The 26276-nt window shown below is 51.6% G+C and overlaps 2 protein-coding genes and 1 non-coding gene across 3 annotated transcripts; 1 reads left to right on the plus strand and 2 right to left on the minus strand.

Annotated features, from left to right (window-relative positions):
* Positions 1–75: 75 nt before the first annotated feature.
* On the minus strand, positions 76–4736 carry LOC119103365 (protein kinase C-binding protein 1). Its single transcript, XM_037226876.1, has 4 exons — positions 4635–4736; positions 3975–4128; positions 2426–2643; positions 76–1274 (listed from the first exon to the last, which is right to left on the minus strand). Exons 2-4 carry the CDS (start codon positions 4114–4116, stop codon positions 1143–1145), a joined length of 492 nt encoding a protein of 163 aa, XP_037082771.1. The 5' UTR covers positions 4117–4128; positions 4635–4736; the 3' UTR covers positions 76–1142.
* Positions 2251–2324, plus strand: TRNAN-GUU (transfer RNA asparagine (anticodon GUU)). The gene has a single exon. It is a non-coding gene; the product is annotated as a tRNA-Asn (tRNA).
* An 850-nt stretch (positions 4737–5586) lies between the features above and the next one.
* On the minus strand, positions 5587–9661 carry LOC119102709 (protein kinase C-binding protein 1). The gene is made up of 10 exons (XM_037226166.1): positions 9653–9661; positions 9051–9344; positions 8451–8631; positions 7880–8010; positions 7274–7389; positions 6699–6792; positions 6267–6417; positions 5933–6051; positions 5772–5893; positions 5587–5632 (listed from the first exon to the last, which is right to left on the minus strand). The coding sequence occupies exons 1-10, from the start codon at positions 9659–9661 to the stop codon at positions 5587–5589; spliced, it is 1263 nt and encodes a 420-aa protein (XP_037082061.1).
* Between the last annotated feature and the right edge of the window lie 16615 nt (positions 9662–26276).

Here is a 26276-nt window from a genome sequence, read left to right on the forward strand (position 1 = left end):
TTTATGCTCAAACGTGTCTCCGTGGCCAATACGAGCCTCATCACGCACAGCAATCGTGCCCGCTCGCGCCAAACACACACCGAAGCCCCACGCGCTGCGTTAATCTTTGCGCGGATGGAAATGCGAGCCGGTAGCCCGGTCAACACACAGTGTATTTCTGTCCATGATTCTCCATATACAAGGCCGAAGGCTCGGGCTTTTTCTACTTGTACCATGCTCGGAACAGAGCGTCCTTCCAGGCTAGACGGTGACAGCCAGATGCTTAACACAAGACCGCCCGGTCACAAACGACCAAACGCGTTGCTAAAACCGAAAGTACACAATGGGTGCGTACGAAACCGAGGCCGAGCCCTGGCCCGGGGCGCTTGCCGGCGGAAGCAGCGCGGCGGCTTCCGCCAGGGATTCCCGGCATCACATGACGGCCAGGACGACACACGTGCGCCGGAACGACACGCAGCGTGTCGTAGCGCGTCACGTGACGGGCTGATGGGCCCGGTGCTGGCAGGTCGGCGCGCCCCTCAGCAGCCGCTGCCCGGCGATCGGACCCGGGAGAGGCGCGCGCGTCCACCAGTCAGACTCGAGCCGGTCCTTCACAGAGCGTCAGGCGGCGCATTGTCGAAGACGGTGACGGTGACGTCTTGGGGCGGCCCAGGCGATCGTGACTCGCGCACCCACGAGCGGCGCGCCTCTCCACACACAGAGGTCAGGGCACCTGTGTACCCAGGCCGCCCTGCGCACCGTGTCGGCAGACCGCGCACGGAGCGCCGCGCACTGGTCCCGGAGAACACTGCCAAACTCATTCGCGCCAAGCTGAGAACGGTCCTACATCAGACTGTGGACTCGAGAGACTCCACGGGAGCGCCTGAAGGGTCTAGAGACGCGGAGGGGCTGGGGGCCACAGGGAATGCCCGCCGGGCTCATGGAACTGATCGGAGCTCACTGATGGTCAAGGCATCACGGATGCGCGGTTGAAGCAGAGCGCAGACCGAGACATGAGGGACAGGCTTGAGGCCACAGCACGCCGGAGCTCACTGCAGAGACGAGGATCGCCGGGACGGTTCGAGCCAGCGGGGGACCACCGTCTCATGGATAGGACCGGCGCCCGCTGCGAGGGTCCGATGTGTCGCGGGAGGGCAGGAGGCTCACGCGCTCTGGGCTTCCTGGGCGCCGTCGCCGCCGCCGTCACCGTCGCCGGCGCCGGCTGCCGGGCTAGACGCCTGTTGGGAGCTCTGCTGGTTGGCGCAGGTCAGCATGTGCTTCGGCCACTGGGCCTCCTGCAGCGATACGACGCACACGGTGAGCAGTGGGAGACCCGTGGGAGGAGGGGGGGGGGGGGGGGGGGGGCGGTCACGCTCACGTGCTCGTACCACTGCCGCCAGCATGGCCGGCATATGTCAATAGTGATAGCCAATACATACAGGATGAGATACGCGATGGATACATCGAAGTATAGAAGATGTTTTGGGAATGCAAATAGGCTTCAGCAACTGGAATTTCACTACCTGGTTCTCGTTCAGTTCATCCTCCAGGCAGGAGAGACATCAAGATGTTACTGATCATTGAATATTGTACCCGCCTTAACAGCCCATAAAAAATAAGCGAGATCTGATCACAACATGCACCAACATGACACCCAGGTGTTAACAATATCATTAACTCACATAACACACAAATGACGGTCACAGCTTTTTAGCATCTAAACCCCCATAAAAACGTCTTTTCTGCATCACATGCACATCAAACACAGATCGTTCCGTAATTCAGTGTAAGTTGAGAAAGGTTACGTTTACACAACAGGTCAGCCCACCATCGGACACTTCGGCGTGCACTGAATTGTCAGTGAACCAAGAGGTTGACTAAGCTCTTTACAGTCACCCCGAGTTAAAGGTGTTTGTTTTTATATGCTGTATCAACGCCTTATTTCATGCACGTTCCCTATTTGTATCTACCCTTATTCACTGGTGTGTGCAGTGATTTGGTTCTTATCAATAATGGAGCACGGCAGGCGGGCAGCGCACTGTACTAACAAGAGAGCGCTGGGCCCGATCAGGACGCCGATCCCGGCTGGGAGGCACGTCACGGGCTGGGCTGCCACTCCCTGGCCAACACCGCACATCAGCGCTGCTGGCAGCACAGCTGAACGGACGCCAGTTTCTCAGCTTAATCTGGCCAAGCGCGGCTGCCACGGCAAGCACGGCAAGCACGGCGAGCACGGCAGCACGGCCAGCACGGCCAGCGCGGCCGTCACAAGCCTCCGTGGCGCAATTGGTTAGCGCGTTCGGCTGTTAACCGAAAGGTTGGTGGTTCGAGCCCACCCGGGGGCGGCCCTCGCGGGACGGTTTTGACCACCCGGGGTCAGCCAGACGTCTGGCCAACATCAGTCGCACTGGCCATCCCCTTCACCACGCCCGCCGCGCTCGCTCACCTGACAGGGGAAGTCGCAGTAGGAGGTATTCCAGCAGCAGTAAAATATGGCCTCGCGTCCGCAGGTGGCGCACCACTGCTTCTTCTTGGTCTCGCCGACCTTCTGCTCCGTCTGGCGGCTCCACTCGCTGCGCTCGGCCGCGAACGACGCCGTCAGCTTGTTCAGCGCCTTCTTCTGCTCGATCTCCATGCTGTTGCGCAGCTCGGCCAGCATCGTGTCTGTCCGGGAAAAAGATCACGATGCAATACATCTATTTTGGGGCCAAGCGCCAATTTCAATAGCTCTTGGCTATTGAAATACAGCGTTCAGAAGCGAAGCAACATCATGCTCATGTCAGGCATAGTGAGTTCATAAACGTAACGAATGCACCTAAGAAGATAATAAAAGTGAACAAATACGTGAGCCGAACAGGTGTTTGATGGGTGTGTGACCGGTTGCACTCAGGTGCTCGTCCAAAGCTGGGATCAAACCGAGGCAGCCGGTATTTAGATGTTCCGGGCAGTGGCCCAGCAGTAAAACAAAACTTGCCCGTAGTAGGCCTGACATTTTCCCTGCACGGCTAGCTGGGCGGTTAGACAGCGGCTAGGAGGCCTTCTCCATCGCTACATCACCAATGCGGTCATTCAACCGGTTCACGAATGGAAAGCAGGGCGTCAGGTAGACCTACGCAGGGGATAGGTATCTGTCCACAACTGGTACTCAGCAAGACATACGAAGCAGCCTTGCAGACCTCTGCTCGCCTCTTCACGACAATGCGCCTGCTCTGGTTTTGACTATTTCGTACCGGTAAGCACTTGTCGACACGAAAGAAGACGAGTTGAATATACGACATAAAACCTGACAAAAAAATAGAAAACGGCCACGACCTCGTACAAAAGAACTAACCACGATCAGCACATGTTGCGTCGACCGTATTTTGCAACCGTCTTTGTAAAAAAGTCCCTTATCTCAACATGAACAACGATTGATGCTAACGTCGACGCTCCACACAGCACACTCCGGAGGCGTTCGTACTTAAAACGATTAGTGGGGAAAAACACTGGCAGAATATCAGTTTTGCCGCTAGGGAAGCCGACTGTTGGGGAGCGCTAACCGACTGTTGTCTTTGCTCCGCCGCCGCCAATGCTCACCTGTGACCTTCCGCTGCTCGGAGAGCTCCATCTGGTGTCTCCACTGCAGCCAATGCTCACCTGTGACCTTCCTCTGTTCGGAGAGCTCCATCTGGTGTCTCCACTGCAGCCGATGCTCCCTGTGACCTTCCGCTGTTCGGAGAGCTCCATTGGTGTCTCCACTGCAGCCGATGCTCCACCTGGACCTTCCGCTGTTCGGAGAGCTCCATCTGGTGTCCACTGCAGCCGCATGCTCCCTGTGACCTTCTTCCGCTGTTCGGAGAGCTCCATCTGGTGTCTCCACTGCAGCCGATGCTCACCTGTGACCTTCCGCTGTTCGGAGAGCTCCATCTGGTGTCTCCACTGCAGCCGATGCTCACCTGTGACCTTCCGCTGTTCGGAGAGCTCCATCTGGTGTCTCCACTGCAGCCGATGCTCACCTGTGACCTTCCGCTGTTCGGAGAGCTCCATCTGGTGTCTCCACTGCAGCCGCTCCACCTGCAGGCGCAGGTTGGCGATGGCCGACTGCGGGCCGCCGGCCTGCGCCAGCTCCGAGATGGCCCTCTCCAGCCCGGTGCGCATCAGCTCCGACAGCTGGCCGGCCACCGGGTCCCGGGTCAGGCCACAGGACACGCAGCGGCCGCGGCCGCGGGCCAGCTCATATTCCGATACACTGTGCTTCCAATCAGATCGTGTCCAATGAACAGATCCGAACAGATCGCGACAGACCGACCTTAAATCGCGCGATATAACGTAGCGAAGTCAGGCCACACAGCGAGACCGACACCGTGGGTTACGTCGCATCCTAGCAAGCCGTGCGCTCGAACGGAGGTCATTTGAGGTTACACCGATTCAGGCCGAATGTTTAAGCAGCTCACTCTTCCCAGTCAAAACCAGTCTGCACCCTCAATGAGTCACATTCAGAATCGCAAAACGTTGCCGCGTCCCAGAAAGTGCAGTATCACCACCTTCGCCGTACAAGTTCACCTAAACCGTCGCCAAGCACGCGACATACACCACTTTCGACCCCCCTTCCCTCCCCCTCCCCTCGCATTTCGACACCTCTCCGGTCAGCCACCCAATGTATCGGGCCCACTTACGCTGTTGGCCTGCTTTCGCAGCTCGTCGGTGACGGGACCACCATGGACGGGCGGTGGCGGCGCGTCGGCTGCCGTGGCCGCCTCGGCCGGCGCCGCCAGACCGGCCAGCGCGCCGTTGGTGACGCTGCCGCCGCCGCCGCCGGCAGCGGGGCTGCCCGGCACCACCATCATGGGCCCGATGTGCGCCGGCGTGGTGAGAACGAACGGCGCGTCCGGCCGAGCGGGGGCGGCGCCGGCGACGCTGGCCGGCGAGCCACGCGCCACGGCGGCCGGGCGCGGCTGCGGCCCGGGTGCCGGCGCCGGCGCGCGCAGCGACCCCATCAGGCGTGGCCGCACCTGCGGCCCCATCATCTGCCGGCGCAAAGGGGCGTCAGGGGCGCGGGGTGCGCGGCCGACGAGCTGGCGGGGCGCGCCCGGTAGTGGAAGCTGTCGTAGGACTCGGCAGGGGATGATGACAGATATATGGGCCGCCTTGACTGGACAGTCCGACTGCACTGTATACACTGCTCTCTGGGACATGGAGAAGTCGCACGTCTGTGCCATCTGCGCGAAAACATTGAATGCACTCAGTCAACCTTGAGCAGGTTGGCAACACAAGAATGACGCTACAACCCAACCTATGGACAGCATAACTTGAATGCTAAATGTGCCGTCCATCGTGGATAATCGTTAAGCTAATTCAGCTCACACAAGTGCAGCCAGTAGCTAGAAAACGCGGCGCCTCGGTTCGGAGAGTTCCGACGACCGGGCGCGGCGTGCCGCCTTACCGGGCTGCCGAGACCGTTGGTCCTGACCGGGTTGAGGCGCGGCCGGCCGGGAGAGGCGCGGATGGCCATCATGGCCGGCTTGTGCAGCGGCGACGGCATGGCGCCCACCTTCACTAGCCTCTGCACCTGGCCGCCGACAGGGGCCGCCGTCGGGCCGGTCACCGCCGGCGCCGCCGGGACCACCTTTACCGTGGCGGTCGCGGCCGCGGCCGCGGCCGCAGCCGGGGGCTGCTGCCCGGTCTTAGCGGCCGGTTGCGTCTTCGCCTCCACCGCGACGGCCGCAGCCGGGGCCGGCTCCGCGGCGGCGGGAGCTGGCTCCGCGGCGGCGGGAGCCGGCTCTGGCGCCGCCTCGGCCGGCGGCGGACGCGACTTGCCCAGCGACTTGCGGGCGTTCTTGGCGCGCGGCGGCTCGGTCTCGTCCTGCTGCGGCTTCTGTGCCTCGGGCGCCGCCGGTCCGCCCTCCTGCTGAGCATCGTCACCGGCCGGCTCCGACTCGTCGGCGGGCTCCGGCGGCGGCGCGCTGGAGCCGGCCTCCTCGCGCGCCGCCTGCATGGTAACTGAGAGCGAGCGGCGCGCCTTCTTGCCCTGCCGCAGCCGCTCCAGCATCTCCAGCTGGATCTCGCTGTTGGAGCGCTTGCGACGCGGCGCTTCTGGAAGTGAAGGCCGCGGCGTTACTGTCTGCACACCACAAAAGCAGCCACAATACTTCGTTGATGTCAATTTCTACGTAAACGACAAAAAAAAATCCGGTTAACAAAGACCACTTTTTTCGGGAAGTGGGCGGAGACAGACGCATTCTGCCCATCAAACAATTATCCTGCCGCACAAGTACGTTTTCAGTGACGTTCCCCACACATCTGCCCACCTTGGTCTGGACGAGCGATGCTGCACTCGTAGCCGGGGATCATCTGCTTCATGTACTGGGTGATCTTCCTCGGGTCGTACACCGTCCTGGGCTTCGCGTGCACAAATTTGCCGAACTTCTCCTCCACGTTCGCAATGTGCTCCTCCAGTTCCTGCGAAAATCGGCCACATGCAGGCAGTTAAGACACCAGCCAGAGATGTTCCAAACATAAGAGACGCAGAACAGAAGCAAAAAGACGAGCTGCACCGCTACCTCTACATTCCGCACTGTACCCTGTGCTGCTACATTTCGGGTCCAATTAGAGGATTTCTGTTAAACCGTTCAGAACAATCAAACAAATTTCCGAGTGGGAAATATCAAGCCCCATTTGCTCAACGAACACGCCCTGGCGTTAACAGCTGATGCGCAGCGGAGAAGAAGCATGCTGCTCACCTCGATGCAGGCGTCCAGGCTCTTGCTACGACTCTTGGGCGGTGCTGGAGGGTCCTTGGAGAATAGGTAGCACTCCTTGATTGGCACCCACGCCCTGCAAACAGGTGTGGTTAGACGGAGCTGTACACAACAGGGGCATTTAAATAGTGTCTTATGTCATAGTGTTCAAAAATCCCAGAAGGGCTCGCAAGTTGGAGCTCATATATGTTGGATACAATACACACATCTGGGAGGTCTTTAGGACATCCGGACATCATTTTTGGACATAACCATCAGTCTTTTTGGGCGGTGTCTCACGCCTGTCCCGTCCATCGTCCAGTTTTGGGCTCTGTTCCCCTAACACCTGCACCAAACCACCTAAAAGTCGCAAAAACAACACAAAAATTGGCAAAGAATGTCATCATTGTACCAAATTCATTTGAACATGATTTAAAGCTTATGGAAACATGACTGCTCTCTGAGATTCCCATGATTCCATGACATTACATGTACTCCTCTCAACACAGCATATGTTTATATGTTCACAATTCATTTTGTTCTCCAGCTTTGTGTCACACAACCTGATCGGCACCCACCTGTCGTGGCGGCCGAAGAAGCGACAGTCGACGTTGCCGTCGCGCGACTTGACGGCCTTGGCTGGCCAGTATGGGAAGCCCTTCAGACGCGCCCAGATCAGCACGTGGGGGTGCGGCTGAAACCAGGGGCAGCAGCGTTTCATAACAACATAACAGCGTTTCACAACATAACAGCATTGGATGACGGACATCGCCACGGGCAGCACGGGTGGCACAGTCCCGATCACTGTAGTTAGAACAGTTACACCCAGAGATGGCTGACTCGGTAAGATGTCCTGCAGTGTGCGGCACTGGCCACAAAACCAGGCCAAGTTTGGGGCCGGCTAAGAGCCGACATATTCCTCGCTGCATAGTCCCATCCATCACAAGGCATGCCTTTTGCATGAAAAAGCATGCATTTAATTGCTATTTAATTGCATACCTGCCTCAGCCAGGGTGCTGGCATAAGCAATTGGCAGTGCCTGGCCCTGGAATTGCGTTCGCAGGCAGGTGGACATTACGAGCCGCGCGCCTACACCTGACCCCATCCCGAGCCCAACCGGCATAATAGCGGGGACGGGACTACGAGCTGTAGCTAATGGTAACGTGGCCAGGGGAGCAACTTACGCATGCCAGGGTGAACCAGTTGTCACTGCTGTAGGCGCTGCTGTAGCATTCGGGGCACGTCTCGATTTCCTCCATCTCCCACTTGCACATCTTCAGCAGGGACTTGGCTAGCCCAGTGAGCTTGCTGGTCTCTGAAAGGCGCGGAGCGTCGGTAAGGACACGTGGTCTACAACAACCGCCAAAGGCCAAACCACTCACAGTTAGTACGCAGCTACTTAATTGCCACACCGATGTGTGATAGCCTCCCAGTTTACCGAGATTACCAATTCACTGCAATTACCAATTCCTCAGGCCACTATACTCCTCCCCCTGAAAATTCGGACCTACCGGAGTCACAGTCTGCCACACCGCCACCAATACCGGGGAGCATCGTCCTGCCTCTAAACGCTAAACCCCCCCCCCCCCCCCCATCCGCCGGCTTCCACCTTATTTCCCGCAGTCCTATCAATTCAGCCCTTCCCCAAACCCCTACCCAGATCTCCCCGGTCCGTCACACTCAGTACCTTCCCGAACCGCTCTGCTGCTTGCCGCGGTCTGCCAGCCTCGGCCTCTCCCCGACCGCCATACTCACGGCCGTTGAAGAGGATACAGTTGTGCAGGATCCACTTGCAGTCGGCTATGAAAGCCTCGGTCGAGCCGTACATGCCCTTCTTGATGTTTTCCTCCATGGTGTTTAGGTCCATGGGACAAGCGACGAACTCGCCGTAGTTGGGGAACTTCTTCTCGTCCACCGGGTTGATGAACGGCTCCGCCTGGGTGGCAGCGCGGTTGCACAGTGAGGGTGATCCACATGGGCGAGGTGGTGAGGAGCAGCCAACTGGGCAAGGGTGGGCTGTGGTGGCCAAACAGGCGGAGAAAATCGAGTCATCTGAGGCGATGTGACAGTCGCCGAAAACCTGGCTGTGAGAAATTGCCTGTTCATGTCAATTTGCCCATCCTCTTTTTGAAAAATGTGTTAACATAACAAGGCCAGCAGAGAAAAGTCTCCCAGAGAGAAGTCAAGTCATTCCATCACACGACTAATGATACGCAATGATCACGCTCCCCTCGCGCAAGCATTAGTTATGAAACACACGACTTAAATTTAAGAACTAGGCATCATACGTCAAGGAATATGTCCCTCCCTAGCAGGCCGCCGGATTCCTTCCGCGATGACCCGACAGCACCCCACCCCATGCGCTGACAGCCACTCACCCCGGGAAGACCCTTCAGGACGCCCGATGGCGTGCTTCAGCAGCAGCGTGAACTGCTCGTGCGTCAGCATCTTCATGGCCGGCGAGAGATTGGCCACCGTCTCGGCCTGCACGACGCGCCGACACTCGACGCACACCCAGTCGCCGGGCGGATCGGCGTTCAGGCCGGCGCACTTGAGGTGGAACACGCGCGGGCACGTCTCGCAGCAGACCACCTTGCCCTCGCGGTGGCACACCCAGCAGCAGTTGTCGTTGAGGGCAGCGCCGCCGCTCTGCGGTCAGGGCGCGGCGGGTCAGCCTGGCCGGCGGCCGAAACGAGGGCCGCACGCGGGCAGCTCGGTGCCCCCGTGATCAATGGTAAGTCCTACCACGGGCTCGTGCAGCAGTAGCAGGGCGGGCAACAATAGTTCAGGAAAGTAATATCTTCCGCTACATATAGGTACAACATACTAGAATGCAATGGAACACCTGAGGGACAGCAGATCCAAAAAACGATGTCATCACCAAGGTACAAGCCCCGTCCATGCATGGCAGACCAGCAGACAGCCACCGGCAGACCCCGTCCTCCGCGCGTCCCCACCCGTCTCATCACCGGCGGACGGCGGCCGACACCAGCGCGCACCACTCACCCCGGCGGCTGCCGGCTCCTCGGAGCGACGCCGCTTCTTGGCGGCGGCCGCCTCGTCTCCTCCGCCCCGCTTCTCGCCGGCCACCGCCGCGCTGCCTACGCTCCGACGGTAGTCTTTGATGAAGTTCTTCTGCTTGGCGGCGAACGCCGGATTGCGCGAGCGCGTGGCGCGCGGCCGGCCAGCACTCTTGGCGCCCGCTGCCGCCTCCTCGCTGGCCGGCTCAGGCCCGCCGGCCGTCTCCTCGGCCCCCTCAGTGGCGGGCGCGGGCGCAGACGTGGGCTCCGGCTCCGGCTGCGGCTGCGGCTGCGGCTGCGGCTGCGGCTGCGGCTGCGGCTGCAGCTGCGGCTGCGGCTGCGGCTGCGGTTGCGGTTGCGGTTGCGCCTGCGGCTGCGACTTCGGCTGCGACTTCAGCTGTGCCTGCGGCTGCGCCTGCACCTCCCCCTCCGGCTGCGGCTGCGGCTGCGGCTGCGGCTCCATTTCCGGCCCGGCCTCGGCGTCGGCCGCAGGCGTCGCTGCCTCGCCGTCGCCGCTGCTGGGCTTCAGATCAGCGTCGGCGGCAGGCGCAGTTGGCTCCGGCGCCACATCAGAGGTCTCTGGTTTGGCACTCTTTTCTGCCTCTGAGACCTTCACAGGCTTCTCCTTGCTTGGCTCTTTAGGGACAGATGGCTCTTTTGGACTTGTGGTTGACATCTTTGCAGATTAAGGTGATCTGAAAAATGTGTGTTAATTGATTTCCCTTTCCTAACAGAATGGAACTGTCTAGGTCAGAGAGCAGCAAGAGAACTGCTAGATGCTCACTGCCCAGAAGATGAGATAATCAAATTATGATGTGTTTCGCTCTAACCTCACCAGATGAAAAAGGGTTACATGGAGGATTTCATTGGATAAATATCAGGTATTGAAGGATTGGGGATCAGATTGATGACCAGACACAGCACAAAATAATCAAAATGGGCAATAATGTGTTGCAGAGGAAAAGGTAGGCTGGTAATGTGGGTATATGCCTTTTAGATAGAATATTGGGTGCAGTTAAATAGATGGCCAGTAGGAATGTCGGTGTAAGGGTATGGTGCATGGGTAACCACCAGTCTGAAAGAAATCCTATCCACTGTGCTACATGCCTACAGGACAGAATAGCTATAGGGCATTAGTGCACCAAGCCTAACATTTCAATGAGCTCAATCCAGGCTAGGACTACATACATTAGCTTGAAACTCCCTGTGCACCATCACAGCTCCATAAAACCTTGGCTCCCTATGCACTGAAAATGGTGGCAGCTATGCATTGACCACTGAGAGTTCAGATTCACAGTACAAATGTGTCAAAACTACTGCTGAAATGTTACTGATATGTAAGACATATTCTGAATAACATGTTCTTTATGTAGGCTGGGGTAGTGGCAACTTGTACATGGGCTGATGCTGATACATGAACATTGCCCTGAAGTTGATGTGGTTAGAGTAGACCTGGTTATGCACTTATAATTTGACCATACATATATTACCTTGCCTTCTTCTTTTCAAGATACCTGATTTAAATTTGAGCTTACTGTTGTATAAACTATTTCATTAAAAATCATAATACAAGTATGCAATAGTGTGGAAAATGCTGAAGCACATTATAGGTCATAATGCAAATGACCATGGCATTTTGTGCAATGTTCATGAGCTTTCAGGCTTTGGTGATGGCTTATGGCCCTCGCCTCGCACAGTTTTCAAGTGTTTGACCCATGCCATTATGTCAAGGAAAACAGTGTTGCATGATGAGGATGACAGCATAGGTACTGGACACAATAATTTTACTAGAACTATAGGGACAAGCCATTCTACTGTACAACGTGGTTTGAAGATATGCATGAATTTCAATAATAAACCCAGGATTTCAGACTATCCGCACATTCATTAATATCCGGCACACAGTCGCCGGCTGTTTCCACCCCAGCACCTACCTGCAGACGCCAAACCTCGCAACGACAGGTACCGGCGTAACCCCGCACGGTACTAGTCAAGTGTCAAGTGTAGATATTCCCCTGGGCATAAATTGATCGACAGCGGCGTTTGTAACGCACCAAACGCGAAACGCTAAGTTTCTGAATTAAATTACGGCTATGAAATTGTTTACATCCTTAAACCATACTTGGCAGTCAACATGGCCTAAGTATCATGCAAAGGCGTAGGAACGTTTCAAAAGAGGGGGGCTAAGTTAAGGCTGTACTTCAGGAACAGGAATAGGAATGCAAGCCCGATGACCGGGGGAATGGGGGGTGGGGGTGGGAATGGGGTATTGAGATGGATATTTTACTGCACTTTATTTAAATGTCATGGCTGCTGCTAGATATGCATTCAGAGCTGTTTATCAGTGATGCAGTCTTGCCCATTCGACTCAGCTATGCCATTCAGCAAATAAGGCTAGCCAGTTTCCCCAGGATTATTCGTCCATTTTGACAATGTCTTTCCTGGGAAGGCGAAATTCCACGAGCGGGTAGGCATTTTGTGCCATTGAGGAGGTATCTGTCTTTACAGGATAGATGCCAAAATACAGCCTGGACTGGTGATATTTTTACATACACATAGACTGGTGATATGTTTTTACATACATACCATTTATATACACATAAACGTAGTTACATACAATTACATTTACATTTACATACACATAGACTGGTGATAATTTTGAAAGTGAATCGATGGTTCACAGTGCGGCAGATTTGTCATGCGCATTCATTTCGCTGGCTGCTTTTCAAGAGATAAGGCTTGTCGCAGCATTTTAGGCTAAAACAAATTCGGAAGCTTGAACTAACCAAAAACAATGTGACAAAAGCCATACAATTGGAAATTCTCTGCTACAAACCAAGTCACGGTATGGGCCTACAAGCCAGGCCCGCCTGTCATACGTTCCTTATCTGGGCCCTGCTCCCGTTCGTCGTCGGCGGCCACTGCCCTGTCCTAGCTGCCTCCCGCACGACTGGCAGCGAATTGATCGTATGACTACCTTATTGCATATTTCTGGATCAGTATTACTACTAATTACTGTGTGAAACTTATGCGGGACACGTACGACAATATCTTTTCCAGATCGCCTTCTCTTACACCACACTACCGCAGAAGAAAAGCCTCCGTGAAGCTGCCTGCCTTTGGTATGAACTTGACCCAACGGACATTGCATTGCCCTTCATGCAACGTAGACGACATGACTCGCTTTTGTGTGTGTAGGCAGGGGCGTAGCCAGAGCCTTGCCAAACGGGAGCACAAGGCTGAGAAAAGACCCTCCTATGGTGAACGCCCCAAAATCTCCGGATACAGCTTACTTATTCAGAAGAGACACGATTTTCTTTGTTTTATTGTTATGTTTACCTTATAACCAGAACAGAAACCAGAAGCCACGGTGATCAACTCTGTTTGTATTTTAAAGTCAATCAACTGCAGAAATTAGGCGTTGAACTGATCGCATAAAATAAATCACCGGCACTCTGAATTTACAATGGTTTAGTGGGCTCCTTTTCAACTGACAGAACTCAATAGCTTTGTCAGAATTATTTATCTGGTTCTCCTGACATTAAGGACATCGCGAAGATAGACTAGATCGATACGTTTGATCAATATTTGAAGATGAGATTTGATTACAGATCAAGTGGTCAACAATGCATATTAACATGGCCAAGCCATGTTGGTCTGGAAATGTTCACCACTCAATCAGAATCGATTGGTGCTGCAATTTATGTAACGTGTTTTTTTTTTTTAAACACGCGCGCTCGCAAATCTTAGCAACAAAAACCTCGACACCAGGCGTTGCAGTCTCCATAGCTTGCGGAGTGGCTAACTTTTAGTATTGGCTCACCGGTGGACGAAAATGATGACGCTTCTGAAATAATCACCTGAAAACACTTCAATTGATTAGTAGTGCAAGTTATGTGACGTCATTTTGAACATGCGCACTCGAGTATCTCAAAAACAAAATTATCGACTCCAGGCGTTGCAGCTCTCGCAGGCCGCGCAGCGTTGGCCTAATAGTTCCAACTAAGCCGTGACAAACGGGTGGATGAAAATGATGACGCGTCCAAAAGAAGTATCTTTGAACGCTTCATGACATCAAATCTTGCATTTATACGGCAGTCTGGGCACATATTTCACGTGCGCGACTTTAAGACTGATGATAAGAACGGATTGGCCCTTAAAGCACCGCGAAGTCGAGTTGGAATCTGGCGGTTGAACTGGAACAGTAAAGGTAGAATCCCTACTTTTCGTGCTCCTGAACTATTCATCTGACCAGACGACAGATTAACACGGCGCCCGCCGTCTGGTGGCACTTGCAGTGGCCGAAGTCGCTCGGTTTTACGGAACCTGTAGCACAGGCCATCGTTGTCCTTGCTCTCGAGGTTGCGGGCGTGAATGTTTAGACATTGTGATGTAATTTGTTTCACTAATCCATCCTGCAAAAGAAAACGTTCTCAGACAAGCACGGGATGGCCTTGTTCGCTCCTTATATGTTCATTTCGACCCACTTTATCCACTAACAATGAGACCCTCTTCTGGCTGCCATTCTGACAATATGGGGCGGGATCTCCTGGACGATCCGGAGGCTATTGGAAGGATAATCATATTACATTGTTCCACTCCCTGACACGGGATGCCGTCTTACCCGCGCAGTTGGCTCCGGTTCAACACAGGGACACTTACTGACGCAAAGACATCCCTGATCGCCGCAGATGGATGGTCCTGGCAGCAGGCGCATTAAATAATTCCAAACTATGATCCCTGGCTCGTGGCATCGGAAATACCTGGTTACTCGGCAGTAGCTGCACGGTGATTTTTAAAAGCACTTGCCGGGGTACCTTCTGTTTGGTTTTGTGGGCTATGGATAAAATTCTGCGCGGAATTTGGTTCCGTTATTTACTGTATGTGTTGGTGATGTTTCTCATTTTTTGAAAGAGTTGATGACTGATGTGTAAGGCGGACTGATTTGATGTCTGCTCCAGGTAGGCGTTCATGTAGATTTGCAGCTCCTGGCACGCTGACCTATATTGTTAGTGATTTTATTTCGGCTGATTCTTTTCCCCCAATTGTAAATTCTTTCACACGCTCCTGCAAATGGGACTTATTCGGAATTCTACGTGCCTTTACTCCCAACGAGAAATGGTGGGGGCTGTCTCGCCAGCTGAATCCGGGTGGTACTCCCTTGTGAGACACGTTCAGTGGCCCAGCCTACAAACAATGCGTCTCTTCAATCAGATACGTTTTAAACGGGCGTGGTTTACCAAAATAAGTCGGTTGGCTCAGCGATGAAAATGCAACGCAGAGTTCCGTGACATTATGCGAACAAACTGTTTTTTCTCCGAATTTGGCTCACTTTTTCACCAATCTGCAGGCTGCAACTTAAGTTACGGCGGGGGATGAAACCCATGGAACGGAATAGGGAACCGCGCTCCTGGTTGCAAGTAAAAAGGAAGTAAAAAAGCGAGCGTTGGCTGCGAATATATTCAACTGCCTTCCAAACGTTACACAAAACACTAGGCACGTGCTGCGTTTAAAGGCGCTGTTGATTCACCATCTGAATAGCGGAGCCGAGGGTATGTCACTGATCTGGTTTGCCATATATAAGCTGAATGAATTGGGAGAGTCGTGAGCTTGTATTCGCTATCCACTTCATCAATCTTGACGCGCTTTTTTCCTTTAACGGCTCAGAACCTCCAAAGTATAGAATTCGAGGTCCAGCAACACCAGTCTGGAGCTTATCGAGACGGGTCCAGTTCGTGCCGCAGAGGGGCGATGGTGGCATAGTGGTTAGTGGTTAGGGTGTTCATCTCTGGACTTCTGTATCCTGGGATGGAGCCCTGGCCACACCACTATCGCATCCCACGTACCTAATGCCTGATAAATACGTAATAGAGGCGTTCCGTCTCGAAATAGCTATAGCAACCGGTGAGACCTAAAGCCCCAAATGGTATGACAGCCCGTCCCGACAAAAAAACCGCCGTCCGCCAAATCTGCAGACAATGCTTCCGCTCAATTTTTGTATAGAGATATGAGAATAATAATGTGCAAGCGGTTGGACACGGAGCTCGGACACACACACCAGCCCAGAGGCTGCCCAGCTCGACGGTCCAGCCGGCAGCTACGCCAGCGGCGGGCCGGCGAGCGAAGCAGCCCGGCCGCCAAATAAAGAACACATTCACGAGCGCGCCGTCCTTCGCCCGAGAACGGAACCCCGCCATACGCGCGCGAGGCCTGTGCGTGGGAAAGCCCGTCCGCGGTCGAAACACTGCCAGCTCAGTCGGGCAAGCCGCCATCTTCGCGTCAGAGCCCGAGGTCCCTGACTCGGTTTCACTTGGTTCGTCGCGGTACACGTCACGGCGGACCGGACATCCGGACATGTCGGACATCACGGGATCTCGCTCGTGCTGGACCGGAGCCCCCCCCCCCCTCCCCACCCTCCTCCTTCTTGACAGGCGCCTTGTAGAAGAGCCTCGTGTCAGTCATCCTGACAGGGTCCTTCTGCCCGTTTTCTCTAGGGCCCAAATGCGTCGAACTGGGATCCTTGTGCTATTTATGAAACCCGTTGCTCTTGGGCCTTTTTGGGTCGGTGAGTGGCCCCGCTTTAATCCAGGATCAACCATCCCGGTCAGAGAGCCTTCGGCGTCAGAGGGGACCATTATATCATGTGCATTAATAGTAACCGATCGGAAATCTGAAAGGGGACGGTGAGGCCCTTCAGCCCCAATCGGGAGATGCATGGGGTCTCAAGTCTTTGCTGAAAACTCTACTGGGGTCTGGCTGTTGAAGGGGGGGGGGCATGGGGGAGGGGGAGAAGGGTGAGGGGTCCAGGAACTCCTGGGAGGAGCTCTTTTAGGAACCGTGAAGTCCAAAAAATGACCATGCTGAATGAGAAGAACAAAAAATATCGCCAAACACAAATTCTGACGAAACCGTAACTGCGTCTAGCAGTCCAAGAAACCACTCTGGCAAACTCGTGGACCCTCTCTGGCCGCTCAGTCGGGAGTTCTTGGTCGCCAGGAGTACATTGGTATTTAAGGGCCTTTGCAACTACGTAGACCTCTGTTGCCCTTCAAACTGTGGACACTAAGGGAACTAGAAAACTATTAGGATACTCTGGTCGCTCAGGGGTCGCATTCACGGCTCAGGTACCTCCAGCAGCGCACACAGGAGATGTGCAGGGGCCCTTGCCCCTTCTCGCCCAAGGGCTCTGGGGACAGACGATCAAAGACCCGATTCGTGGCTCCGAAAGGCCTGAAGGGCTCGGTGGGGATCGTATTAGAAATCCCGGCCCTGCGGCCCGGGCCCGCATGACCGGTGTTCACATAACCGGCATTACAAAACTGATGTGTTTAGGTATAAGATCCATGTGAGAACAAGCACGAGAATTTCGTAAGTTGTTCAGTGCATTAGCGAGGAGCATTGTTCACATAAAGAAGACAACAATAGCATTAGCCTTATTGTTCGGAGTACAGGAGAATAGGGATATGGTTGGGTTGATATTTCGGCAAGATGCCTTTATCTGAACAGTAGCAGAAATGAATTCAAAATTTCCTGCCGATGATCCTACTCGATTTTTTAGTTATTTTTTAACACCAAACCACAGTTTTACAAGACACCAACATTCAGGGGATTAGACAAAGAGCGGTTGTCACCATTACCACGTTACAGTACTTATCTAAGAATTAGAATGCGCGCACATACGTGAACATGCAAACGAATTTAAGCAAATGGCATCACGCATCACGCTTCATTCAAACGTGAAAGCAAGTTGAAGTAAACAGGCATCACACATCGCCCATCAATTACACATGCAAGCGATTTCAATTGAGCAGGCATCGCACAACACGCGTCAGGCATCACTTACACATGTAAACGATTTTAAGCTAGCATACATCACACATGAAGGCACGTATCACGCTCGCGTAATCGGCCATGATGAGCCCTGTAGGTTAAGACTTGGTCACCAATTTTTTATAGGAATGGATTCACTTATTTTCCTTTCTGAGTGGTTCTGTAGATGTAGAATATGCTCTGTAGATGACTACAGAGCACGTTCATCTACAGGGAGCAATATCCTTTGCGTATGTTTATTTATTTATATATATATATATATATATATATATATATATATATATATATATATATAAGTGCATTTTACCAATCAATAGTCACGCGGTTAACTCAGATCTCGTGCCAGATATGATCCAGAAACGACCAAGACAAAGGGCCATTGCAGGCTAGGTCGACCGGCTTTGTTATAGAAAATTAGCTTCATTGCCTGTCCCTGCTCACTAACGACAGTCTCATGAGAGGGCAATGCAAATATACCTTCAAAAATAATTACGCCTCAAAAATACTGCCACGCCAGATGCTCACCTGCATCATAAATGTTTTCGTGATTGACGGCGACAAGTTATTTAGATGCCTCTTTCGGTGAAAATGACGGCATATCATACAATTTTCTGTTTCTTGTGGAGATTGTCTTGCCTCCGAAACATCTGGCCGAATTATGGCCTGAAGACATAACGGGAGAGCTTTGGCACCCACAGATCGGAGTGCAAAGGTGTGGATTCATGACATGTTACGCTCAGGAAATATGTGGTTGATAGTAATATCCCCCATGCACGTGCGTTGTACGTATGTTTAAGTACCTATGCTCGCTGTACCACTTAACCATCGCCCTGATTCGCTGTTTTGCAGAACTCGGACTGATAGGGGGAGAGGGGGTTGATGCGACCCTCCCCCGGCGTTTCCAAGCTTACAAAGATAGAGCCTGCCGAGAGCACCAGTATATTGTTCTGAACACGATTTCACGATTGGTGCTGGTTTTATGCTGTTGATACGTCAAAGGTCGAATTTTCCAGAAAACCGCACTTTGTAGCTTTACTTTATGTTTACGAGAATAAGCCTTGCGGTGACACGAAACTTAAATTGACGTGCGTCTTGTTCAATTCTGAGTACATTCTGTAGTGCAATTTTCTTGCCGTCCGGCGCCCGAACCAGCCATAGAACGCCGTCGAGTGCTCATCACAAACTGCCGCTGCTCAGAAACCAGAAAATCCAGGAACACGTTTTGGTATCAAAACATGTGCCATAATCACCGCCTATCATGGCGATGGTTAAACGTCATGCTATTGCTACGCTTGGTATCGGCAACGATTTTGCGTGAAACGATATTCCTCATTTTGCCAATAGCTGAAGCCATAGCAGGCAAAACAGGAAAAACAGTGCTTGTTCCCTTCGATATTTGATTGCTTCCAGCTTGACCTCACGCTGACCCCGTCCAAAAAGACCAAGACCCTCGCAACAAGTTTTGCTCTGTCCGTGGGCTGGCGCCGAAAGGTTCCGATGCTTGCGAAACTTTCCCCTTCCGAACAACCAGAACATCTTCATTGACGCGCCAGACTGTTCGCACGCGCTTGGCAACAGGCAGGTTGGCGCGAATGAAAATGGCGCAAACGATAAGATGATCGACCAAGGCAACCAATAGCTGTTATCACGTAAAACGAACGGCAGTGAACGCATGAAACCGAACGAAATATGACAAAGATATGGGCATTCAAATTTAATATGATCATAATAGTTTTCAAAATGCTCAGCTCCTTTCATCGTTTCGCTTAGTCTTTAATAATGGATGTAGAAGCACTCAGTGCGCTTACGGCTAGCCCAGCGTATGGTGCATGCTACAAATGCTCTTGAAACGGGAGATTCAATAGCGCGGGCGTTATGTGGCAAGCAGCCGATCGCATATAGCAACACCGGGACAAATGTCAGAACATCATGTTATTGTCGGTTATTAGCGGATATGTGGCCAGTAGGCAGTAGGGTGGCGGCAGGTTCTGCAAGTTAATAAGATTTTTTCCGCCATTCCAGGCGGAGCCAGATTTTCTCTGATGCATGCCCCGGTTAAGATGACAGCATACCGTGCATTTGTGTTTCTTCTCACATTTTTCTAGTCTCAGTAATATCTTGCCTTAGCTGCGAACGGAGTTATATAACGGGATATATGTGTAACCAGAATTAGAGTGCCAATGTGCGAATTCATATCATGTAATGCTTAGAAATATGTGGTTGATAGTGATATCCGTTCTGCATGTGTTATGTCGCACGCATGTGTAAGTACCTACTCTCGCTGTCTTACATATCATTTTATTGCTGCACTGGATATCGGCAATGATGTTCCGTGAAAATGTGATCCTTATTTTATCGACAATTGCAACCATGTGAGACAAGAATGTTTGCTTACTTCCATATTGACTTGCTCCTTGTTTCATCCCACGCTGAGCCCGCCTCCGAAAACCAACTCCCATGCGACAAGTCGTGATCCGTCTGGGAGTTCGTCGCTGGACGACTACGGCGCTTGAGAAAAACAGGGTGAAACGCCCCCGTCCAACCAATTACGAATTCCATTAGAACATTTTCATCCACGCACCAAACTTCATGCGCTTCACAACAGGCAGGCTGGCGCGAACGAAAATGTCGTGAACAATCAGCTGATCGGCCAAGGCAACCGATGGCCGTAACCGCATAAGTCAGGAGTCAGTGAACCATACTTCGCGTGAGGCCAAGGGAAATATAGCCACGATGCAGGTATATATATATATATATATATATATATATATATATATATATATATGTAATGGATTTGATAACAAAAGTTCTTAATATGCACAGTTCGTTTCATTGTTTCGCTACGTCCCTGGTAACGGGGGTAGGTACACCGTGTGCTCAGGGCAGGGGCAGCAGAGAGCACTTTGAACGGTGCTTATTTCAAACCCTCTTGAAACGGGATGGGCGATGGAGTATGCGTAGGCGTCTAGCAGCGGGCCATGTGTAGCAACAAAGCGCGAGTACCTGTTTCCCATGCGTACCTGAGCCGCTGGTGGGTACCTGTTGACTTGAAGCAAACATGCGCTTAGAGCCTGCGTGGGGAGAGTTTAGAGGCAGCATGGCCCAGTGCACATGTCTCGTGCGAGGGAGGCACCAGCTATATAGCATGTACAAACAACACTTCTCGGAACACAGAATCGGGTTTTGCTGTCATAAACACAACACAGGATATACTCAGATCCACACCAAAGTGACATAAATGGGGCTTAAGCGTGGAGCCGAATGACGAATTAGGAAGAAAGAACGTGCTACGCTTTGAGGCGATGAGGCGATGACGTGTGTCTTGTCAACCGACCTTGAGCGATGGCGGGTCAAGACTGGTAGGCGGTGAGGGTGGGATGGGGATATGCCCCCTGCCCCTTGGGGCGAGGGGTCAGCAAAATATCATAGTGAAGGGGCCGCAAAATCTTCATTTCGGATCCCCATAACCTTTATTTTCAAAAGACTCCAAAATTATACAGACATCACAGATGACTTTTCGATAGACATTGAAGTCCGAGTACACCATAACCGGCCCAACCTGATACGCACACAAAGTCAGTCAAATCACGAGTCGGGTTATATTAATTCCCGTGAGACTTGATCCCCAATACCACTTAGTTATATTTTGACATTTATCGTAACCATGTCACACGTAACAATACGCCGGACTTTGACTGCACACCTCTCCGACGTTGATCTCCCCCAAAATACAGCTGACACTTGCTACGCACATGACCCGCATTAGCTCCTATTTTTGCAATGCCTCTAAACAATGTAAAAATGATAAGCATGATCGGTGCATAGGAAATCGGTAACTGCGTCAGGGAAAACTACCAAGTGGCGGGGTAGTTTGGGAGTGAAACGCTCGTCTCTCAGCCGAAAATTTGGGCGTTCAAGTCTCACCTGTCACTTCGTGTCGTGTTCTACCAACCCACGCAAGATATTAACGGCGCTCTTTCCCCGGTAGCCCATGCGGCGTAAAGCCACCACCAAAAAGGGAAACTACTATTTACAGTCAAAGCAAACAAAACCTGAACGCCGACCTACGCCAGACTAACGTGAATGCACCATTGGTTCAGGGGAGTTCGGGGTATATCCCAAAATGGCATGATAAGATGTGGTATACTGTCTTTTGATGTAGCGATGATAAGGCATGTATTTGAGGTCCTCTATAGGGTGGTGATGGATGTAAAATGATTCTCATTTTATAGAAGCTAAGAAGCGTGTTGGTCGTCGAAGGAAACAAAGCAGAAGTACGTCACACATACAGGCTGATGGTTGGTCAGTACCATTGTTTGCAGGACACCGTTGCGATTGGCGCCAAATACTTGCATGCGTTGTTGTAAAATCGCAGTTACCGCTACACTTCGTATTTATGTAAACTCAACATTGCGACATAAAATAGCATTACTAGTAGGCTTGTGGAACAAATATATGATAGAAATCCATCTTGGCTATCATTCCTACCATGTGAAGATGCTACCATCATCCACATGAGGATGATGGCAGAGGAGCAGGGTCCGGTGAAGTGTTAGATGTCTCATCGGGGGATGAGACGGGTGGCGATGGCACAGTATGGGTGGTACTGGGACATAAACAAAATGTAGTGAACGCATCCCGCCTGAGAAGTCAAAGCACTACTTGAATTAAATGTTTCAGTTGCAGATTAGAATGAAAAGAAATATTTCACAATTGTTCATACCGATGACTCCGTTGATTAGAGGGTCTCCAATCCAATTAACCAGCGGCATGGTCGGTTCGAGCCGCTTACAGCGCCCACTATTTGCCACTGAACAGGATGGTCTGCGGCCGGTGGTAGTGGCCACGCGTTAAGTCAGGTAGCGTCACAGCGCACTACCTGACGTTGCTTAGCGTGGGCGCTGATCCCAGAAATCCATCCAATCAAAAGGTTCGAGCCAGTCTTTAAAAAGTCACATACCATCGAGAGTCAAAATTCATGTAGGCATGATTCAAGCACTTATGCTGTAACTCAAATCCGTTGTAATATTGTCTCATCTTGCCAGTTAGCACAAATATTCTTCGTTAGGTTCGGCTTTTACACATATCATCGTATCGTGAGCCATGAGAGCATGATGCAAACACCTGATCCTGGATTTTGCCAGATCCTGGATCCCAGATGAGATCTGTCAAGATAGCGAAACTAGTTGCTGAGGACACCGCACTGTTTTCACGATTCCAAATGCTGGACCCATTATTTCACGATAGCCAGGCAGCTAAGACAGGAAAAGAGGTGGATCCAAGGTGGCCTCATCTGATGGCAAGTGCCTTCCTTTGCATTGTATAGCTAAGAACTGGTCAAAATCTAACATTTACTTATGTTGGGATAACAGAAAACGACATAATTTCACATATCTTGCCTGACTTGACACAAATCTAGCAAACATAGCTTTTCCAAAAACGTGCTGTCTTTGTAGTACTTTGTGCTGTCCTTATTGTCAGTAATGTCTGGAAGGAGTGGAGGAGGGACATTACGCTAGATCAACATTTTGCATGATTTTTTAATCGAAGAAGCACAAGTTATATTTGGTAAATTACCGCTCTTTCAACGAAAACTTTTGTTTCATACTTTGCTGGGGAAGGTGCAAAAGGGACCGATTTCCAGCTGATCTATTGACTTAACCCTCGCCCCGGTTCGTCGTTTTTCACAACGCGGCTTTAAAAAGGGGAGCTGTCGATGCGCCCCCCCCCCCCTTTCACTGCCGTTCCCAAGCCCAAAAAGATAGGGCCCCGCAGAAAAGAAGCGGTGGATTAGTCTCAATGAGACATGCGATTGGTAATAAGCTTCATGCTGCCGTCAATAATTGGCTACACAAGGCGAGGTCAAAAGTCAATGCTTTACAAAAGCAATTTCAGTACACTTCAACTTTCCCCGAAAATCGAACTACTTCGGTTTTACATGCCCATATTTACAAAACGATGTCTCGTAACAACATGAAACTTAAACATGCGTGTTTCTTGTGTAATTCTGAACCCAGTGGTGTGTAGTTATGTGCGTTTTGAGCATACATTTGTGGTGTAGGGCTCCATAGATGTGACAGTGTAGGCCGACCGCGCGTGCTCAGCGGCCTCGTCCGCTGCCGCCCGCCGCCCGCGCCAGCCGTGGGTTGCCGTGCAGTCTCCTTGCCCCAAAACAGTCGCTTCTCAAAAACCAGAAAAGCTAGAGACACGTTTTTGGTATCAAAACATGTGCCATGAATCCCCAAGAAGCTACAAAAATTTGGTTGCGACTGCACCACATGCCGGAGAGATATTCTTGGAAAACGTTATAGGGATGTCTCATACACCCCCCCTTACCAGGCGAGGGGGCCAACTGCTTACTGCTTACAAGTGGCTAATGTACTGTCCAGCGATGGATAACAAGAAAAGACTGCGCTTAAATGCGTACCCACAAATGTGTCGCGCTCACATTTGTGTTTTTCATGAAATTCGAGACGCAGTCATAAGCATTTGCTATGCTGTAGTATAGCAAGTCTCCTAGCTTTTCTGAGGAAATGTTTGCTTCTACAATGCTTTATTATTTGAGGTGTACAACTCCTTGATAACACAAATTCCACAAAGCATCAGTTTCTCCAGTTCTACCACCACTGGCACTGTTGCTGATGCCCACCATACGTATATATCCCTTCCTAGTCTATTGCGTGTTGAGCAGATTTCGTTGGTTTGGTGATGCCAAAAATGCTCCTGCAGGTACAGTCGTCAATACAATTTCATATCATTCATATGAAAGAGGAAACAGCAGCAGAATAAACCAGGACTTATTGCAAATGCACTTCCAAAGACTGAGGGCCCAGCAAGGTGGGACTAACGGATTATCCAGTATTGTGTTCTTGTTGAATGGTCCATCATAGATGCTCAACAGAATCGTATGCCTGCACTCCTATTTGAGCTGCCCCATACCTTAAAAAATGCAGAGTAGTGATTTTATGTGTTAATACAACTTTTCAAAACATTGAGATAAAACTGTGAACGTATGGTCTTTGCTAGCATTGATGATGAAGAACCAGCACCAACATCCAAAATTTCCTGCGGGTCAGTCACAGTCAAATGTTAAATTTTGCCGGCAAGAGTGCCGGCAAGAGTGCAGGCAATAAAATGGTGCAGCATGGCACACATGCAAATTGCAATTTCAAACTCTTGTAATCAAATCAATATCTTTCCGCAAAACAAATGGCATGACATCCTGTCAGGCCATGGACACGAAAACTCACGCATTATCTTTTTAAAAAGCATGTATTTGGGTCACCGAACAGGCCGAACATGGGCACCTTTCGCCCTGACAGATTTCTGATGAGCTTCAGGCTTAGTCAAAGAAAATGTTCGCGCCTGGCGCTTGCAATTCTTGTCTTGATGAACTCAAATGTTGAAATTAAAATATTTGTAATGTTATACAACGTCGGCTGTTCTGAGCGCTTCATTTCGGAACAAACGGTTGGCGATGGCGATCTCTATTATTCGGAATGGTGCTGTTAGCCTTTGTTGGTGGAGTCAACTTACGTTATTTGCCAAGAGAGAAAAGCGGGCTCCTAACTAATACCGCACAAAGCCTGCTCATCCTAAATAAGTCCGGTGGGAACTTTAAACAGGGTAAATACAGGAAAGCCACGCATAGGCAGTCTCGCTTTGTTAGGCTAGGCAATACGGAAAACATGGTCAGCAAGGACCGTCATTCAATATAGCAATTTATGGCACGTATGTGGGGAAAATCCGTGATTAAAACCTCGGTTACGTTGGGTGTCGGGCCATTACAGTAACCCGTCATTATGCATACGTACTACGACACTAGGAGCAGTCCAGTGGCGAATAAGTTCCCGTCAGGTTTTCGTACCTAATGGCGATTTAATTACGAAATCTGGGATAAGAGCGGCTAAGGCAGGCCATTGTCGCCCAGCAGCGTTTGGAAGGCGTAAAGGGGGGAGGGGGTTGTCAACAAATAACTCGCAACAAAGCTCCCGTAACTCCGTAACATAGTTCCCGAGTTAGATCAGCACATTCAACCAACACATGTTCTTCCCTAAGCCGGACGTTACAAGTTTCGCGGACCGGTTGTGCAGAGCGACTGAAAAGGTGGCCGTGGGTGAGACGAGTGTGGCACTAAAATCACAATCAAACACCACATCGCCACATCTCAGACGCACCAAGATCACTTCTCTCTACCTGTTCTCGTGATGGACGTCGCCCATGGCTGGAGTTTGGACTTGATTTGATGCATGTGTTTTTCATGCAAGCATGCAAAACATCGCACTGATTTTGCAAATACCGAACGAAACGGACTTAAGTTAAACGAAGTACATCACCTAATACCAGAGACACTTCCAGAGGCGTTGGTAGACGGACACCTCCGTTCGCAAGAGTATCGGCGAGAACATTTTCCGCGATGCCGCGATATCTCGGTATCCACAGAAAATTATCATGTTTGTCGGCAGGTAGCGAAAGAATTATATTATGGATGTTATATGCTTCCGGGTGGTTCAAATGATTAAGTCGCTTAAGGGCCTGCAGCGATGCCTTGGGGTTGTGCATATCGTAGCCTGGGGAACACGTTAAACTCTGATATGTAACCGCACTCGTTTTATAGCGTATGCTTGCGCAGATAACACCGTGCTGGAAGACGTCCGGTGAATCGGAAGTCCAGACCGACGGCCGCTGCACCAACCTGGTCACCATAAGCAGATTCATCGGTGTAGAACAA

The sequence above is a fragment of the Pollicipes pollicipes genome, unplaced genomic scaffold (genome assembly GCF_011947565.3).
Source record: "Pollicipes pollicipes isolate AB1234 unplaced genomic scaffold, Ppol_2.1 Scaffold_5724;HRSCAF=6776_pilon_pilon_pilon, whole genome shotgun sequence".
Lineage (NCBI taxonomy): Eukaryota > Metazoa > Arthropoda > Thecostraca > Pollicipedomorpha > Pollicipedidae > Pollicipes > Pollicipes pollicipes.